Here is a 20076-nt window from a genome sequence, read left to right as displayed (position 1 = left end):
TTCTTCTTGATGATGGTCCATTCTCCTATACCATACTATATACTATCATATAGTATATTAATAGATATATCTCTGCTGTGTGCTGTGGGTAGAAACAATAGATCAAATCACCTTCTGAACCACAGGACATGAATATGTCTATTGAAATAAGAACAAAGCTTTTCATATTCTAGTTCCATTGTCTCAATTCAGGACAGAAGTCAAGTGAACCTTTACCAAGCCTTCCACTTTCCTACCTCTACTTTTCTTACCCAAGAAGCTACAGCTGTTCTGAGGAAGTCTTGAGTCTTTCCAATCTTCCTGAAGCACAGCATTATCTCTCAACACCCTTTGCTATTTGAGCTGCCCTAACATATTTAAAGAAAATTGCAATAGTTAGTCCTGAATTTGGACACAGTCTTGTTAGTCTGGCAGGAATTATCATGCTGAAAGTCCGCTAAAAGCATGCTAACATACACATGAGACTAAAACCCAGTATTTTTCCCCATCTGCTGGAGAAAAAAAAAAAAATACTTCTGAGACAGTTATATTCTTTACAGACAAACCAAGTTTCTGTGGCTTTATAAGTTACTGTGGTCAACTGCCACAGTTGTCTACGTTTACACTGTCATCCAAGAGTAAGACATGGCAACTGCTGAGTTCACCATGAAACAAGACTATTGTTGACTGTATCATTTCCTATTTGCTGTAAACTAGAAATGGACACACAAGTAAGTGGTGCAACTCCACTGGCATATGCTGCCAACATGTTAAGCCACAATATCATGATTGCATACACAAGTTCCTACTGTGTTTCCATTTTTTTCTATTGGAGAAACTAGAATTCATTGTCTAGACAGACATGGAAGAAGGTTTTGAGGAAAGACAGACAGATCTGGAAAGGGACAGATGAAGTTTGTAGCTTTCCATCCTCTCTTTTCAATACAAAGTATCAGACTTGCATTTAAAACCTACTGGAAAAATAGTATTCATACATATTTTGGGAATATCTGGGAAAACTTTGCAACCACGTTTCTCATCTATTGAAAGAGTTTTAAAGAACTTACTTGAAACTGAATTATTCTCTCCTGGGAAAGGCACAAATACATTCTCTCAGTGTCTTTAAGGTAAAATGCACATTTATGGAGCTGTGATACTGGATCATCTGCATCCAATAACGCCGTTTGTTTATCTACTTTTCGAATTATCTGTGAATGAAAATAGTACATATATATATTTAGGACAATTTCTGTATTTTATTACATATGTACTGACAATAAAGGAAGTGAAAGGTAATTTTTTTTTACATTTACATGCCTCCTGTTTTAATATCAATATTAGATTCCTAATTCTCAATGCTTTTGAAACAAGAACACAACATTGAAGTAATACTCAGTACTACTTCAATGTGCTACTTCAATGTGCTACTACTTCAATGCATATATATTTTATCTTTGTTATAGGAGTGGGGAAAAAAGTTGAAGCTTCAGTAAAATCTAATTTTGTTCCATTTGCCAGTGCAGAAAAGGAACTATTAATTATCTTACTATTTTTATTATTAATTACAATTTTTAATAATTAATACAGTTCTACAGAAGCTTCCAACACTGACAGGATCAACAACATTCTGTGGCAAACCAGGTGCCAAAGGCGAATAGTTAAAAATAAGGATTAACTTAAGCACATCTCAATACCTTTAGAGTTTTGGAAACACAACAATTATAGTGTATCTTAACAGTAGTTGGTCATAAAATATTACTTAAAGACAACTGCAAGGAATAATTGTTCCTTACATCTGGCAGTTCAGTGAAAAACAAAATCTGCTGACTTAATTCAGATCTGTTTTACCAATTTATTTTTAAAAATCAAAAAAGTTACTCCCTTACAGTCAGGGAAAATCTGTAGCTCATAATTTTAATCAACTTCCAGAAAAAAGTTTAATACTTAATTTTATGCAATATCAGTAGCAGTAGCAGCTATGTGCTTGCAGATTTTTAAGCTGACAATCAGAAAGCCAACTATGTCCTCTAGGATTTCTAATGACAGTAAAAGGTATTATATCGATGATGATGATGATAATAATAATAATTATGTTTCAAGGTTAACTTTTTCCTTCAAAGTTCTTTGCATTACCCTATAAAACATCTGCAATTTACCTTTTAATCACATCACCTCCAATCAGTCCTGTAAGGCATACGACAAATGTTCCCAATGGCAAACAAACAGGAACCTTTAGCCTAATTTGTTTTAATCTATTTCTACCTGCAAATAAGGCTTCTGGAATAATAAATGATGGCATCTCCTTTAAGCAATAAGAAAATATTAACAGGAAGCCCACAAATAAAGTGACATTATGTTAATGAATTTCATTTGCTTGCACCAGATCAGTAGTAACCAGGTCTGGATTTCACTGTCAAACAATGTGATTTAAGAAAAAAAAAAAAATCTATTGAAATTATCATTTTGTCCCATTTACATTGAGCAGGCTATTATCTTCTGTTTTATCTAAGTTTGACATTGAGAGAGAATTTCTCATTACAGTCCTAGTAAAATGTAGGGAAGGCTGGTTTTACATTGGCGCATTCTACAGATTGTTTCTAGCTAAAAATGGAATTGAGAAAGCCTTGTACGTAATTCATAATGGGTTGACAAACCACAATTTCACAGAAGATCTCATAAGAAGCATTATTTATTATCAGTCACATAAAATTCCACTTAGGTTGGCATTAAGCACATAGAAAAGGAGAAAAAAAAAGTGTAATTAACCTAACTTTATTTATAAAAACTGCTACTGTGTATCCAGAAGTAATTCTTTTTTTTTTGGTTCACAAACCTTAACTGGTCATCCCAAAGGTACTTCCCATGTTTCATATTAAAACACATAGTATTAATAAATTTTAAAAAAAAAAAACCACAAACATTTTTGGAAGTTGATATTGGTCTAATGTATCCTCAGAAGCACACAGAATTCCTTTTAGATTCAAATCAGTAGAGCATTTTTGAAGCTGTGCTGAACTCAACACATGGAATAGTCCTACTGGTTGCAAATATTTTACTCATCCATTCAATAACAATATTTAAAGTACTTCGGTACAGGGGATATACTGTTTTTAAAATAGACAGTATATCAACCTACTTTGACAGGTCTGAATTCTGAAAAATATCCTATTTTACAAGTTGATCTTTGTTTACAGAATTAATCTGCAGATATAAAAATATGTTTTCATTAAAGTGAATGCCATTTTCCATATAAAACATGGATTAACAAAGGGAAACATAAAAAGTCAAAAATTGTAAACAATATGAACCCAACTATGGAATTACATTAAGTAGCCATCTATAAAATAATTACAGCATTGGAGAAATTAAACTGTACCAGTCTTGGGAGTGCCATGCCAGTAACTGAGCACACAAGTTTGACAGTCTGCCCATAATGAATGTAGCCATCTCTCACTGTGAATTCTTCTCCTTCTGATTCATCATCATCCACTGCATGAAACAGGAATTTTCAGAATTATTTGTTTTGATAAGAACAACAATTAACATCACACTATTACATCGAATATATATTCAGTAACAAAACAAATCTGCATATTAATATGCAGGATTTTTTTTGTGAGGATGGAGGGAGGGAAGTGAAAAGATATATTGCTTTGTTTTTACTTACAGAGGTGAATGTAAAACGCTCCCCACTGTTGTGAACTGGCATGGAAATTACCACCTTCTACGTGCAAATATCTGGTGCTAACTGTTTGGGATCGAAGTCTGTTAAATAGTGCCACTTTTGTCCCTGATGCAATACATACTGCAAGGAACATATACAGACTTGAGATTATAAAATTACTTCATTATTACATAGAAAAGTAACAGAAAGTCACAAATACTGTAAAATAAACCGAAGCATACGTGAAATCAAGAAATAATTTTCTAATATTGGTACTTTAGGAAATATTTATATTTGTGACAGACCAAAAATACTCAAAATACAAGGGGGATAACAAACATAGTGTCTGTTCTCCAAAGGCATGCTAGCTCATAGGATTTTGCCACTTAGCCAAATGGGCCAGTGCTTGCCAGCTGAAGACTCCTTCTCCAACAACTGATTATTTGAGCAGAAGCTTTAGACTGCCCTTGCGAAGTACTTAGACAACTTTCAGCAATCATTTGAAGTATATTTGAAGTATAAAGAAAAATTATTCTTACAAATCACAAGTAATTGAAAGAAAGACGGATGTAACTATGTCAAATTATAACCATGCAATTTGAAATGTTCTTGGATCTGAACTTACTGATCATTCAAGAGAGGGAAACGCAAAGTTTGCTCCCCTAAAAAAAAAAATCAGCAACTAACATTTTGCCATCAAAATGGGCTTGTTGTTCTACTTGGTTCATATTCACTGTCCATCAAAACTATCTGTCTGAATACAAATTCAACAGTGCATACTCTGAGCCCACGGGTGTGAACTGCACAGCAACAGATTGCCTTTAGTCATGTGCCAAGCTAGCGGCCCCGAGATCCACATTCCATAGGTGAATGGGTTCCAGCCCAACACAGATGGAAGAGCCTTTTAAAGCACTAGTGAAGAGAAAGAGAAAAACAAACAAAAAAAAAAAAGGGTATCTCTTGAGGTGCTCCAGTAGTATGCAGGCAAAAAACGTTGGAGGAGAAGCAAAAATGTTCCAAATCATACATTAGCACCAGAGATACCGTTAGTTGAAAAACACAGTAAGCAAATATCTGGGTGAAACATCACCATACAGATTTCTTAACCAACTTCTTAAAAGGAACCATGCAAAACAAAACCAAAAACATGAAAATGGCATGAAGGAATAAGAAGGTGGCTGTGATGTGACGAAGTGCAGTTTGGGTAACGTGACGCTACTCATTTATCACTATCTCTTTGATACTGATCAAAATATCCTAAGCACCAGATCACAGCAGCTTAACAGATCCAAAAGCTTGGAAAGTTGAGGTAGAACAGTCTTTATACACTTGTCTACAAGGATTCACTTCTCAGAATACAGCCTTTTTGGTGGACCTTCTATATTTACTAAATAATTAGCTGTGACTGCATAAAACTCAAGAGTGTAACCTATCTGTATTGGAATATATTAACATATGCTGATGTGTACAGTTCTGAAATGCAACAAAAAAACGGAAGTTGAAAATTTCCTTGTATTTACTTTGTAATCAGACATCAGAATACAGAAAAATTTAGTAGGAGTCAAAATTAATTGCTACATATAGAAAAAACCAGTAAAATACTTACAGTCTGCATTTTTGAGTGACTGTTTCTTTTTAGATGGTTTGGAGATGACTTTGATCCGTTTACTGAGGAACACACCGATGTCATCACTATTGCCATAGAACATTTTTACTGATAACATGAAGTGCTTTCTCTTGTCTGAGTCTGATATGTATAATGTTTTGGCAGTGCAATAATTCTGTAGGTGAAAACACACTGTTGTTTCTTCTTTCAAGTCAACCCAGTTCCAGAAACTATGTATATTTAATTATGAACAAATAGGAAATATGATGCAATAATTTCTAAAACAGATCAGAAACTGCTTTTTTCATCTCTTCCCTATGGATTTCTTTTATGACTACTGTTTAACTTTGTGAAGTTTAGCACCCAACCTCATTACTTTACAGTTTTCCAGGACTGGAAAACATGATTGGAGACCATAACTGTGTCAAAGCCATCTCTGAGGGGTTAAGACCACTGCTAAAAATTACATTTGAGTATAGCCATACAGACACTACACTGGGCATGCACAAGAGGCTACCTGTGCAGAAAATGTGTTGAGACAAACTTTTATTGAAAGGATGGGAAAGATTGGGTTTTGAAACATGAGAAAGTTACTTTTGGCTAAGTGTTTATGCTAGGTGACAACAGAAGCTCAAAAAATATCAAAAAGAACTTTTATTATTCTTTCCTACTCAGCAATATATGAAGCATTTCTGGTAGACAGTGCTGGAAATACTAGGTGGCTATAAAATACAGCTTAATAAAACAACCAGCTAAAATGAACACTTGTGCTGCTAGTTTCCAACTGTTTAATTCATCACAAACACCTTTAAAAAAAAAATCTTGGAAGCAATTTACACCACTGTAAAAAACGATCTACCAAATTTTTAAGACGGCATTTTAATAGTATTTTTATGCAAAGGGACTTAAAGACCACTTCTAGCAGCAGATGTTCAGACACTTCTATTCATGCAAGTCAAGGAAAGGGACACAGAGTTTGGGCCAGAAACCAGATTTCAGTTAGCCACTGATGCCTACCAAACACCTAACAGTTTATTGACTCTGCATCAAGAACCTACAAATTAAAGGTTACTACCTTGTTATGACCTTATGAACTAAATCCACCTATTCAACCATCCTACATATTTTCAAGGGATTTTTTTTAAATCACTTATGTAGTATCTGCTATAGTGTAAGAAAAGTTACCAAAAATAAGCAAGGGCATTCCTTGAAATATGCACCATGTAACTATAATATCCTTTCAGGAATCTGAGTGGTTTACTACAGTTCTTCTACCTTTCCTTCCAAGTTCAGCTGCTGCATTTCTTGGTCGCTGTTTCCTATCCCAATAAAGGCGCAAGGTTGTGATTCTTGCTCAGTGCAACCATCCCGTTCCATTTGCTCTTTTTTTTTCTTCCATCCACTGCCCATAAGATACACACACGGAGGAGGACAAAAGAACCTGAAAATGAGGAACAAATGATAGCATTACACACAGCTTTCAAGAAAAACAAACTGATGTGTACCCAAAGCTTTCTTAGCCCATTCACACATATGAAGGCTCTAGAATCTTTTTCTTCCAACTGAAAATGCAGGACACAGAGAAACAAGGTGACAAGCAGAAACTCGCCAATTTGCAGAGCAGGTGTTTCCTGATGACCTGTCAAGAAACTATGCAATAAACCAACACAAAAATAACACTTCCACAGTAGCAGCACACGAGAATACTTCCACTAGCCCAGTCACGATTCATAAAGCTAAAATTTGTAGTTATCTAACATTAGAATGGGTTATTGTAATATTACTGCTCTAAGAATAGAGATTCTGGAATTTGAAAATCACCATGAATAGAGTGAGCAGCAGTAAATATTAAACAGCACACACTGTGCATCCCTTTTAGATTGCAATTATGCCTTTTGCTTCTTATCTTCTGCTATCTGACCTCTGTTGCAGCTTCCCTCATCAAGACGTTGAATGATGCGGTAGGGGTATATTTAAGCACACCATGAGTTTCTGTTATATGCTGATTAAATCTTCCCCTTACTACTACAAATTTTTGATTTGAAAACCAGGAATGCATTTTCTACTTTTCAATGGCATTTATTTCAAACACAACAGATGACTTAATTTCCTCAAATGCTTTTCTACCCGAAAGAAAAAATTATCTTAAGATGACTTATGTCTGTCAGGGAGACAGTGCAATTACAATGGTCAAGATCATAAAGTTCATATTAAAAGTACAACACGTATATTTACTTTCTACATATCACCCCACAACTAGATGTAAATACCCTAACTGTTGTTAGAAACCTACTCGGAAGCACACCTACTGGTTGCTGCAACATTCAGTATTTTTTAGGGAAACAGAAAACCAAAGAAAGAAAGAAGTTTTAGCACTACACTGAGAAAATTTCTAGTTAGACAATTGTGGTAACATTAAAAAAAGAACCAAAACATTGGGGGAGGTGTGAGGAAGAAACAGGATAAGCAGGAGTCACATTCTTATTAGATCAAGGGGTCGAGTGAGGGCAATGACCATGCCCAAGTACGGCAGAGAGCAAAGCAGAGGCCTAAACTACTCTGCCATCCCAGATTAGGGAAATGTGACCATGGTCCTCTAAGAACAATACTTTTAGAATGCAGGTTAGGAACTAAGTCCAAGGTTAAGATATGCAATTTGGGGGGGAAGAAGCTTTCAAGTAACACACCACAGAGTTTCTGAATTTTCAAACCAAAATGACAATACAAGACCTTTTCAGTGTTAACAGACATATCCCACTTATTTTCTTCTGACAACCTATTTCTGATGAAGAAGTTATACACAGACTAAAAATTAATACCAACCTTTATTAACATAGCAGTGCTTTGAAAAAAGAAACCCCCTTGTATTCCAAGTATTATAACACCATAAAGCACATGTGACATATTTACCTTTCTTCCTCATGTACTCTTTCATATTTATCTTACTGGTTAGAACACAAGAAAAATAAAACCCCAAACTTTTTTCACATCCTTTCTCATTTCAGCTTTATTCTAAACCAAGTCCTCTGAAAATCTACAGCCACTAGATGGCAATGAAGACCTTTAAGAAACAAGTTGTAACCCACTGAAGAAGAGGAAACAAACCACAATAATTAAAGCACTCTTTTAAAATTAGACCACAGAGAAAACCCCTCAAAAACTATGACTTACTGAACAAAGAAACAAACTTCTGGAGCTGAGAAAATTTTAAATTGGGTTAAAACTACAAAAAAAAAGAGTGTGGACATTCACAATTTGAATGGATTTTCTTATGTAACAGGGTCTTATTCACCTTCAGGCACAGACAAGTACAGTCCAAAGTAAAGTCCCAAGGCCTTTTACTTCATATTTACAGTTCCAGGAAGTAGGAACTGTATAGGAGAGATTAATTAAAAATTTTCTATCCAATATAAGGTGAGTAAACTATCACTTGCTTTATATTTTTAATTTTCACAGAGAATTAAAGAAAGTCTCTTTGATATGTATAAAATAACTGCTGGAAACAGGTTCTCTCATTAATAAAATATTTCCAATGTAAATAGGAATGTAAATGTTCATGTGAGAGGCTGGCTTTCAGATAACTATAAAGAGGAAAAGAGAAAAATCACCTCCCCAAAATAAGTAAGGTAATTTATGTAAAGTAAATTCCAGTACTACTGATGGAAATAAAGTAGGATGATGTTTGGTGGAACAAATGAAAATACTCTTCCTTCAACTTTTGATTTACAAGCCCTACCTCTCTTTAACCACGAAACTAAAGTGAGATCGAGTAGGAGGTAAAAATTCTTCTGAAGTATTAATCTGAGTAAAAAATAATAAAAAAAATTATGTTGCAGGGACAGGTAGCTGTGTCTGGTTCTTCTGAACTTCTTCAGAATTTTCAGTACAAGAAGTAACAGTAGAAAATCATATAGGATATAATTTCTCACTGCATTTGTAGTATGTTCTCGTAATACCTCTTCTCTATGCCATGAGCAGGCTGGCATTTTCTTGCTGAATGTGCAGTAAAACAACACAAGGTATTTCTCTGTGAGGTAAACACCTAACAACTTGATCTAAAAAACACATGATATCTGTTAGGGATTCCTTCTGTGAGCTATTTCATTACTGGAAGTATAACAACCTGGAATGTCATTCCTGAACAAAACCTATTCCACATTTGTTAGAGCCGCATGACAAGATGCAGGTTCAGTGTTTCCTACTTGCTGATATAAAGCAGAGTGACTGAACCAGGGTAACAGTTTGGGATACCAGGTCTCTGCAAATACTTCATGTATTTAACATATCCCTCCAACATTTTGTTATGGACTCCTGGTTCCTCAGAAGAGGCTCTCTGTGATGCTCCTCCTATGCATCTTTAAGTATGTGTGATCAGTGTAATTAAAACCCCGGGCAGTTTTAAATGAAGCTAACATGGGAACTGATACTATCTAGAAAAGGTCAGAGGATCAACCTCCAAAACCTAAAGGGCACCCCCATAGTATCTTCTTACACTATAATTTCATAGGTCGTTCAAGTGAGGAAAGACCAACCTCCTGTTAGACTCCAGGTTTAGTAACTCAGAACAGCAAACAGAAACAAGCTGTTACTCATCTGTTCTGACAGATCTGTTCCATCAGACTAACCGGAAACCAACCATTCTTCCACGGCAAGAAAACCAAGCTGAGATTTGTCTAAGGATGCTCCCCTTTATTCCAAATGAGTTGAAGGGAAGAATAGAATAATTTCTAGTGGTTTCCAAATCTTGACTGCAATAACACAAAGAGAACCAGCTTTGAACTTTGGCAGTGCCTGGAATACTGTGTTAAATCAGACAATCACCAAAAGAGAAAACAATACTCCTTCAGGTCAATTGATACAGAGAAAATATGGTACTTCAACTACAGAAGCTACCCTAACTTGCCAGGAAGCAAGGGGTAGAAAGTCAAATAAAATCAGCTCATGTTACTGCTACCTAGTTGTGATGCACTCGATGCTCTCCTCAAACCACGGGCTTCTGTTCACAAAGGTTTGCTTTCTCAAATCCTCCAAGTCATCCGTGTTCATCTTACAGAAGTATTTGCCTTCAGGAGAATTCAGGTTTCCACCAGCTAGGGTTTTTTTATATTCAGAGTGACACTGGAAGGCAAGTTTTTCCTTTACCTGTCAATTCCAAGTCAGTCAAGCAGGAGATGTGTTTGTCAATTACCCACATTGTTCTGAGACTCCCTTTCCTTAGGAGCTAAAGAGCTAACAACATCCACTAAGGAATTCATTACAACAACAAACAAATGAAAAATCATTAGGTCCAAGAGTGCAAAGGATGAAGCAGCGAAAACCATGGGGTAAGCCCTGGGAAAGGCTATGCTCTCAATAACAAGAGCATTATTCAGAGAGCAGGCACACTTAGTTCAGGGAAGGGAAGTATTTGAACAGAAATTACAGGAGCTCCTTCACTAACAGCCATAAACCAAGATGCAGCCAGAGCATTCTCATGCTAATGAGCAGTGATAACGTTTAAACTCAACAGCATGTAATACAAATACACCAGTTGGGCTCACAGTCTTTAGATGAACTATGTCTTGGAATCCAAAACACTTCAGTTCTTTAAACTGCTATATGATCACACTGTTCAGACTCTGAAGAGAGGTCTCAGTTAATGGTAAATATGGAAAAAAATACAAGCACAGACCAAACACTCACTCATCAGGAGTAAATATCACCTGAGTCTCTATCAGTTGAATGTCTCTGAAAGATGACAGTCATCCAACAGGAAACATGAGGTATGAAGTCTTAAATTCAGCTAAAGCCCATCCCTGAGCTTCTTACCTCCTGGCTTCTTTGTTTAACTAAAAAGCATTAACTTTGGGAAGTGCAAGGCTAATATGAAGAGTCAACTCAAAAAGGAAAAAAAGTCTCCTTTCATTACTGTTACTTACAGACAAGTATGAAGAATTCTCAAGCTAACCTAGAAAGTCTCCATCCACGTGACAACAACCTGGAATTGTGTTTCTGTGATGCCTATTTAAACCAGGCCACACTACGTGACATCTGCGCCGTCTACAGCACAGTGTTTTCAACAGAGTATTTCACCATCTACTAAGCCTCATCAAAACACTGAAAGGTAGTTATTATGCCATGCAAAGTTTATTAATGGTATTTTCCGTGGCCTTGCAACAAATAAGATTTAAAGACTGGAACAAGAGGTGGAAGCTTGTTTAGGTGGTTTTTTTTAGGTTCTATATTTATTTGAAAGAGATGTCAAATTTAAGAAATAATTCCTTTTGTAACTGGAATTCTTAATTACAAAAATACTACAAACTAACTGACTCTTTAAAGATCAAAAGTTAACCAGATTATATACAAGTCATAATGAAGTCCCATGGAAAACACAAAATTTCTCCATTAAAAAAAGCTATGAAATAGGTTTCTTCCCATAAAGAAGATGTATGCAAAACAACTCACTTCAGAAATGGTACTGAATGTAAAAATGGTAAAAACTTTACTGGTCAGTTGCATAAAGCAACGTTAAACCTTTACTAATTTTGCTCAGTCCAGAAATATGAAGAAATAAAGGGCACATTCTGCTATAGATAAAACAGAAGCAATTAAAAAAACCTCAAGAAAAGAAAAAAGGAATACTTTAATTCATCATTAAGTTTCGCTAAGTACCTTAGGGCACACGTGGATCCAAGGATTTAATAATGGGCACTTTTCTTTACGCTGATAACAACAGGACATCATGACTGATCCTGACAGTCTGGGAACTAGCAGAACAGTATGACAGACTGTGTATATGGTATGCTAAAACCTAAGAAAACTTAAAATACTCAAACAGAAAAAATGAAACCCTAGTATGTATGGCAAGAGGCAACGAGCAGAAACTGATGCACTACACCTGAACATTAGGAAGAACTTCTTTACTGTGCAGGTGACTGAGCACTGAACAGACTGCCCTGAGAGGTTGTGGAGTCTCCTTCACTGGAGATATTCAAGAACCATCTGGATTCAATCCTGTGCCATGTGCTCTGGGATGACTCTGCTTGAGCAGGGAGGTTAGACCAGATGACCCACTGTGGCCCCTTCCAACCTGTACCATTCTGTGACTCTGATTTCACACTATCATTTCATACCCACACCAGGACAGCAATCATTTCACCATCGTACTACTTGATAACCAACATCCAAGCATTCTGGTCATCTTTTGCCAAGGTCTGAAATTCTTGTTTGACACGTTTCCATTTTTATAGAGGGAAATCTGAGATACCTTTCTTAAACAAATGCAGTTGTGCCGAGATAGGACACTGAACTGCACCTCAAAAAAAATGGTGAAAGAATGCCTAGTTTCAGTTAGCAGTTGTTTCAAGCAGTGAGAAACCAATGACCAGTTTGCTAAACATTATTAGTACTCAGGTAATGTATGTGCCACAGTGACTTTACAACACCAAGTGAAGTATACACATATATTCATGGCAACAGGGATCTATGCCAACACTATGAAATGCACGTAGGCACTTTCACAAACTGTTACCGAATAACAATTTGAATCTTTGCCCTGGATACTTCAGAACACTTATGTACATTTTCCAAACAGTAATGAAACTTTTAATAATCAAAATTACATACTTTATCTTTTTATTTTCATCCCACTTTTGGTGTAATTTGTTCTCCAGAATAATGACACACAGGACAGCTTTGAAAAATGTTCCTACCCTTATGAACTGCTCTGGTCTCAAGAGAACAAAGTTACAGATACACTGTTTAGAGAATCACTGTCTTATCTGCAAGCACATCCCTCATTTTTGGGGAGTAATATGCTTAACTCATCTGCAGTGATAAGTTAACTATGCAACTCTTGAATGATAATACAATCTGAGAAGATAACCAGAGGTCCCTATACTGTCAGGATAAATCTTTCTGGCTGTTGAGTTTGCTGCTAAGGGTCAAAGTTATCATCTACTGATAGTACAGCCCAGCATTGCAACCCCTTTGCATTTAAGCACGGCAGAGAGCAAGAGGGTTGTACAGCTATACAGCAGGTACACAGCACACTTGTCGGCTTTCGTGCGCTTCCTCCTTTTTCACTGACTTCCTACTTGATTTGCATCAAGAATTTCACAAAGATCCAAAAAGCACTTTGAGCAAACAATTCCATGGAGTTGGTCACTGCTCAAAAGAAAGGACTGCAGACACTGGCTAACAGAAAAGACAGCACATACTGAAGGACAAGTACTCAGGCACAGAATACTGAAGAACAGTTGAAAACACAGTCTGTATCTCTGTGATTCAGAAAGTCATCAGAAAGTGTGACTTAGGTAAGTAGCAATACACTGAGAAATCTGCAGATTTAATTCTAACATTCCTGCTTTCTTAACACTGTCATATATAAATATCTTAAACCTTTAATGTCAGAAATTTGTAAAAACATACTGATGTAACAGGACTTTCACAACAGTGGCAAAAGAAAGGTTAAAACTTCAAAACCATTAGTGTGTTGAATATGTGGTCTTTTGTGTGGTGAACAAATAATAATAATACAAAGTATCTGAAAAATAGCCAAATACTGCACTACTTCAGTGAACTGTAAGGTAGAAAGGCATCAGTCATAATTAAATAATGTTCTATTTCATCAAAAGAGGGCTAGAAACCTGCACATGAAGGACCATCCTATTTGCTTGTACTAGTAATGCAATAAAAACCATCACACAGACTACAAGAGAAGACCGCACAAAAAGCACCTTTGAAATTCTTCAGGAAAACACTCCTCTACAAATAGTCACTGTGGATCACCTTATTTATACCAGACTTAAAATGCAATGTTTAAAATGAAAGCCATTTTACTTCAATGGAAGAAAAGCTTCACCCACAGACAGGGAACCTTTTGGTATAAACAGGTATTGCCCCCTTGAATGCCACAGGTTTGCAGCACTTGTTACATAATTAAATGATTTATGAGAAAGCATTTGGTTTCGTGTGTCTTCAGACTACACTGCATTCTTAGGAATTCTGCAAATTATGCACGAGATTCCAAACTATAGTTTCCCTGGCTGGCAGCTGTAAAGGCAATTCAGGAAAGCATAAAGACTTACCTTTTTTCATTTCCATATGATTTCTGCGCAACTTTTGCATGAAGTATTAGTACTGTTTGGTCACCTCGCTCCTTCAGGTAGTTTCGCATTGCTTCCCTAAAAATTAAAAGACAATATAAGCTTTGAAAGTTCTTCTGGTTTTGTTTATAATTAGAAGAATTGAAAGACTGTTTTAGGAGAAAAACCCCAAACCCAAACACCTGAAAAAACAAGAAGGCAATCATTAACAGGGTCAAGATGTGTTTGCTTACTGTTTAAGACAATTACACAGGAAAAAGAAGCAACTATCTTGCATGAAACTAGCAATAAGGGTCGGTGGTCATTTTCAATTACTACATTTTCCAGATATAAAAGATGCTTGTGTCAAATCGTACCAATGCCAATCACTACACCATGTTCAAAGTCCTACTTCAGAAAGTACGATGCTACAAATATTTGATTAGAGCAGACTTCATTAATTCAATATTTTCTTCATGAACAACTTAATATCTCATGATATTGACAAATTGTTTAAATTTTTTAACTAAATCAGTGCAATGTTTATACACAAGCTTTCTTTTGGTTGTGAAGATACTAAGGAAAAGTTAAATTCTTCGGCTTATTGTTTCATCTAGTTTTCTAGAGAAAACCTCTACTTCCTGCATACAATGAGGTTGAAAAAATTAATTTTTAAAACTTTTCTATTGTTCATCATCCCTGTAATGACAGACATCATCTAAGTGCTGTAATTACCTCAAACACACCAACAGCAATTCCTCGAGAGAACTGAGAGAACAATACACCCTATCATTCTTCTGCATAATATTCTAACTGTTCATTAAGTAGCATGCCAAATTCAACACCCTAGGGATTAGCTGTGTTGGAGTGCTGGCAGGAACACTTTTAAGTTCCTGAAGGAGTTTCTGCGGGTTGAATGCCCACCAACGCACTCATTTTCAAAGTCATCAACTAGAGAAACAAATTATGAATTTATCAGGAAGTTACATGAAGAGATTAAACCCTAAATAAAGCGAATGTTTTGCTTGGTTGGTTAAATTTTTCTATTTTTATTTTTTTTGTGAATGACACCAACTGTTGAATTCCCTTCGGAAAGATCTAGAGAAGCAAACATTTCTAGTGGAAAAAAATGATGGAAGATAAAAGGCAATATTTTATCGACAAGACCTTTTCCAAAAGAAATCTCCTCATATAGTTTCATAGAGCAAAGCAAGTATATTGAGCAGGGGTCGGGTTGGACAATAACAATCCAGCTTTGCTAAGGATGTTTTGCAAATCTTGTGTTTGTCATGGCTGAATGAAACATGATTAACGTCTAGTGGTTAGTGTGCAGATTTTCTGTCTAAACAGCAGGATATAAAAGCAGACAAAAGACTTCAGTTACTGTTTTAAATTTGCACTAACTTGATCTACTTACATTAAAACTGATTTTACATTTGATAAAACTGATGTTTATCCATGAAAGCACAGCTGGAAGAACCGTGTTAAAGCAGACAGACTTACTTATTTACAACTATTGTTTAAGAATATATTTTAAAACACAAAACATAATTCACTGTGAAATTATTATTACACACTTCATTATGATATATATTAGCTGCATTTGTTTAAAAACTTTTAACCTGACAATTTGAAATACTCTATCAATAGTACTGTCATACTAAATTAAGAACATCTGTCATACTAAAAACTTTTGACTTGACTACTACTAAAAAAAAAAAACCAAACACTCAAACCCAGCAACCCATGCAGAAAACCACTAGGTGCTATCTTTATTTAGCATTTTATGAAGAAGAAATTTTGTCTTTTCTGCTGGTCTGTTGCTACAGTGGACTTGAACAATCCAAGCTCCTGGGAGAACTAGGGATGTTCCCTTCCAACCCCTCACACTGATAAAGACTGATAACCACTGCAATTCTTACACATCATTTTTCATTATTAAATCTTAAAACTCTTCATGAAGGTAGTATTTTTACAGCTTACATCTAAAACCAACTAGTACAGTATGAACAAAGTGTTGTTCTAGTGGAGCTTGCACAACAATGAATGGATTATTAGCCAAACCAGACTACCTTTACACAGAAAAACCCACAATAATTTTCCAATAATTGGACTAATGCTCTAAACTAAGGGTTTAGAGACACATTTTACAGCATTACACAAATCAGTCTTAAAAATCTGTGTGACAGTTGTTTCACTTCAGCAAGAAAAAAGTTAGGTTGCTTGTTTCCAGCCTCTATCAGCACAGAAAGGCTTTACAAGCTGCTGCTTTGAAGGATGGTGAGTACTTCCCAGATGCCTACTCTGCACTCACAGGAAAGAGTACCTAGCACACCTAGTACTTAAAATCCTGCACATGGAATTTACAGTAAAAAGTATAGTAAATAGTTAAAAGACCTTTTACTCATTAGTCACTATTTTTGTTGCTTTTTTGAAATCACAGAATATAAACCTATGAGCAACTTCAGGGTGATACTAACAAATGTTACCACTCAAGATAGAAAGCAGTTCATTCCTTAAAACACAGTATCTTCAAATATCCCTGAAGACTGGCAGGCAAACAGGAAACAGCCATGTTTGTTCAATTACCTCTAAGTCAGTCCAGATCAATATTTCATTAAAATGAAGTTTAATGATGACATAAGCTAACCTGAAACTTATCCAGAAATGCAATGAGACAGATATTCGTAAAACAAAATGTAAATGCTCCCTGCCCCAAGTGCTAACATGAGGCAGCATTTCATTCAAAACAGAGGTTAAGTCAGAGTGACAAGGGGCTTCCTCTATTACCACAAAAAACTATAAAACAAACGGTACATCTTTTTTGCTTTCAAGCAAACTGTGGGTTTTAAAGCCTGTAGCTATTTATAATGGGCACAGTTTGTGGCATGAAATAATAAATATTTGCATAGACTGTGTTACAGCAGTTTGAAAAGAAAGGTGACTACTTAACAGCTTCTGGTGTAAATACTTCCAAGGCAGATTAGGAGCAAATCAGGCACTAAGTTCCAGTCACTCTAAGCAGTTTTCAGAATGGATTGACTAGATAGTACTATTTGATACTCTCTCTGACTGTTTGGGTTTCACCAAAAATTGGTTAAGATCACTCCTTGACAGCACTGTGTTCAGTTTTGGAAGCAAGAAGTGTTACTTTACACGACCTCAGAAGGCACTTTTAACCAAGAAACAAAATCAGCTCACTCCTGGTGATTTAAAACTAAGCAGATTCACATGCTACTGAATAATCTACTATAACTGATGTAAAGCCAACGTCATTTCTAAAAATGTCATTTTGAGTTTCATATTAAAAACAAGCCACTCTGAAATTATATTTCTGGTTAATGATTGCATATATAATAGAAAAGCTTTGATATTTACAATTCTAGGATTAGCAAGCCCCAAATTTTTAACTTAGAAATTCTTCTGCGAATGAAAAGGATAACTTCAGAAAATTGTTAAATACAGAGTTTCTTTAACGCTTACCTGGTGAGCCGTTTCGGTTGAGGTCGCTCTCCGAATTTCCTGAAAAAAGAAGAAATTACTAATTTAAAACAAAAAGATTTAGTCATAATTTTACAGTGAGATACAATCCCAATTTTACAATTTTTGAAATTGTATTGGAATTTGGTGTCTTTTCTTTGTAATTTCCTAGATAGATCACTATCAAAATATCAACCACCTCCTCACAACAGCTTTTCCTACAACAGCAGAGGATTTTATTTGGAACAGTACATAATTTTCTTTGTTAATTCACAGTTTCCTTCACAATTGCTTTTGAAAAGTTCAGATACCACAGGAATGAAAAAACCCAGGAGATCTTTGCCATAGAATTGACCAGAAGTGCCAACAACAAGCAGTTATTATCAACAGACAAAAATTAACAGACATATCTCTGAGTTGACAAATCACAGTGAATGCTTCCGATCAGGACAATTTCACAAAAATCTGTTTTTCCTTCATGACTTCTTACAAAAAGGATGACAATGTATTTCATAAATGCCAGTACAGAATTATAGGAAAAATCTATTTCCTACAGAATCCATTCCTATGGAATGCAGCTAAGCTTGATCCATAAATAGCCTGCTATACACTCAATGTTTTTTAGCCGTAAAGTGTTGTGAGATGGCTGTTCTTCCTTCAGTGCTTTAACACCATTCTTGAGAGAGAAAACACTCTTTATAGCAAGGTAAGACTTTCCACAAAAGTCTTTATTTATATAGGACACCAAATTTACACACTGCAGAAACATTTTTATTATCAAAAACATCCTCAGATTAAGCCAAAATGTTTAGGTAAAAGATTGAGAAAAGGAAGACTGTACCCAGCAATGTACATCTGCTCAACCTGGTAAGGAAGTATAACCACAAGCTAAATGATGACAAAGAGAGGAAAAAGAAGAGAATACAAAAACCCACAAAGCAAAACAAAAAGGCAGGCTTATCTTAACACCTTTCTACCTAAAAATAAACTGAGACCTAAGAGGCTGTGCTTTTGGTGCCAGTGTTCATAAATACCTCTATGATTTGCCAAAACGTTTTTTAAGTGGGCATATCTTTCTCTTTGTGCTCCCTGGATAGGGAAAAGAACCATCTCCTACTATTTCCCTACAACAGTGTTGGAGGCTCCGTAGGACAAGAACTTGATCACTAAGTAATGTGAAAGGAAATTCCCCTGTCCGTGCAGTGGATCTGTCCTGGACTCTACAGCAACTGGTGGTGGAATGATTTCATACATTCCAATTTAATTTCAGTAATTCTAGAAACATACAAATGTATAATTACATAACTATTACCACATATAGTTGAGCAAAATAGCACTCTCCTGAAAAGACAGTGGTAACATTCAGAAAATTTTAAAGTTATTTTTCAAGACTTGAGAAATTAGTCTTCTAAAGTACTGGCAGTCCACTCGACACACAGGAATTGAATAAACAACATGAAGTCAATTTATTTTTTTTCAGCTTAAACAATGAAATAAAAATTTATTTTTCCAGCTACAGAAGTTCGTTTCATGTTTTACTTTGTTGTCGTTAGTATACTGTTCACTTCTCTGGCTTTATTTTACCTTTAAATGAAAAAATGAAACCAAAATTCTTGCTGCAAGATTTGTTTTTATGTATTTTAAATTTTGAGGTGTACTGGATACAAACTTCATTTATCTTTTTCTCTGTAGTATGTATCACTGCATTGTCATATTTGTAATGCAGAAAGGTAACTACAAACGCCAAAAAGCTTTGCAGTTTGGCAGTGGGGAAGTTACATCCAAAGCCTTTCTGCTTCTAACACTTATCTTTTCAGGATATGCCTTGCTTCATCTCCTGAGCACACCCTGTGCCTCAGATTTTCCCTGGATAACAGTGTGAGTAGGTGTGTGTATCCCACCTCCCCAGTACCATCTGCGTAGTTGCAGTTTTCCCCTGAAGACCCAGGATCATTCTGTCTGGCAGAGGTTCCACTGTCTGTGACTCACTGACTAGACAACAGATTACCTTTAAGCAATACTCTACAGACAAACAACATCCCTATGGATTAGCTCCCTGCTTTTGAGCAGAACTACAGTCTTTGTTTCAATCCCTCTGTGCACCTCGATTCACCATGAAAAAACATTAAGAGTTACTTATTTTGAAGCAAAGAGGGCACTATGCACACCACACTTCCCTGTACTGTGACCAAACAGATCCAACCCAAGATGAGGACCCAAGTACATCAGAAATTGCATTAACACCAAAAAAACCCTTACAGACGAAAACCTTACACTGCCCT

The 20076-nt window shown here is 35.8% G+C and overlaps 1 protein-coding gene across 5 annotated transcripts in view; it reads right to left on the bottom strand.

The window, feature by feature from the left end:
- Positions 1–20076, bottom strand: part of RBPJ (recombination signal binding protein for immunoglobulin kappa J region) — a 149286-nt gene that overhangs the window by 9345 nt on the left and 119865 nt on the right. For all 5 annotated transcript variants that reach the window (XR_004356870.1, XM_032686788.1, XM_032686790.1 and 2 more), the window contains 7 exons: positions 17798–17836; positions 14318–14413; positions 6525–6690; positions 5250–5424; positions 3647–3784; positions 3356–3468; positions 1047–1187 (listed from right to left, as the gene is read on the bottom strand). Coding sequence is in view for 4 of the 5 variants with exons in the window: in XM_032686788.1 (XP_032542679.1) it covers positions 1047–1187; positions 3356–3468; positions 3647–3784; positions 5250–5424; positions 6525–6690; positions 14318–14413; positions 17798–17836 (868 nt within the window). In the remaining variant the exon portion in view is untranslated. The remainder of the gene's footprint in view (positions 1–1046; positions 1188–3355; positions 3469–3646; positions 3785–5249; positions 5425–6524; positions 6691–14317; positions 14414–17797; positions 17837–20076) is intronic.

Source organism: Chiroxiphia lanceolata, chromosome 4 (assembly GCF_009829145.1).
Source record: "Chiroxiphia lanceolata isolate bChiLan1 chromosome 4, bChiLan1.pri, whole genome shotgun sequence".
Lineage (NCBI taxonomy): Eukaryota > Metazoa > Chordata > Aves > Passeriformes > Pipridae > Chiroxiphia > Chiroxiphia lanceolata.
This window is presented reverse-complemented; position numbering and strand designations above follow the sequence as displayed.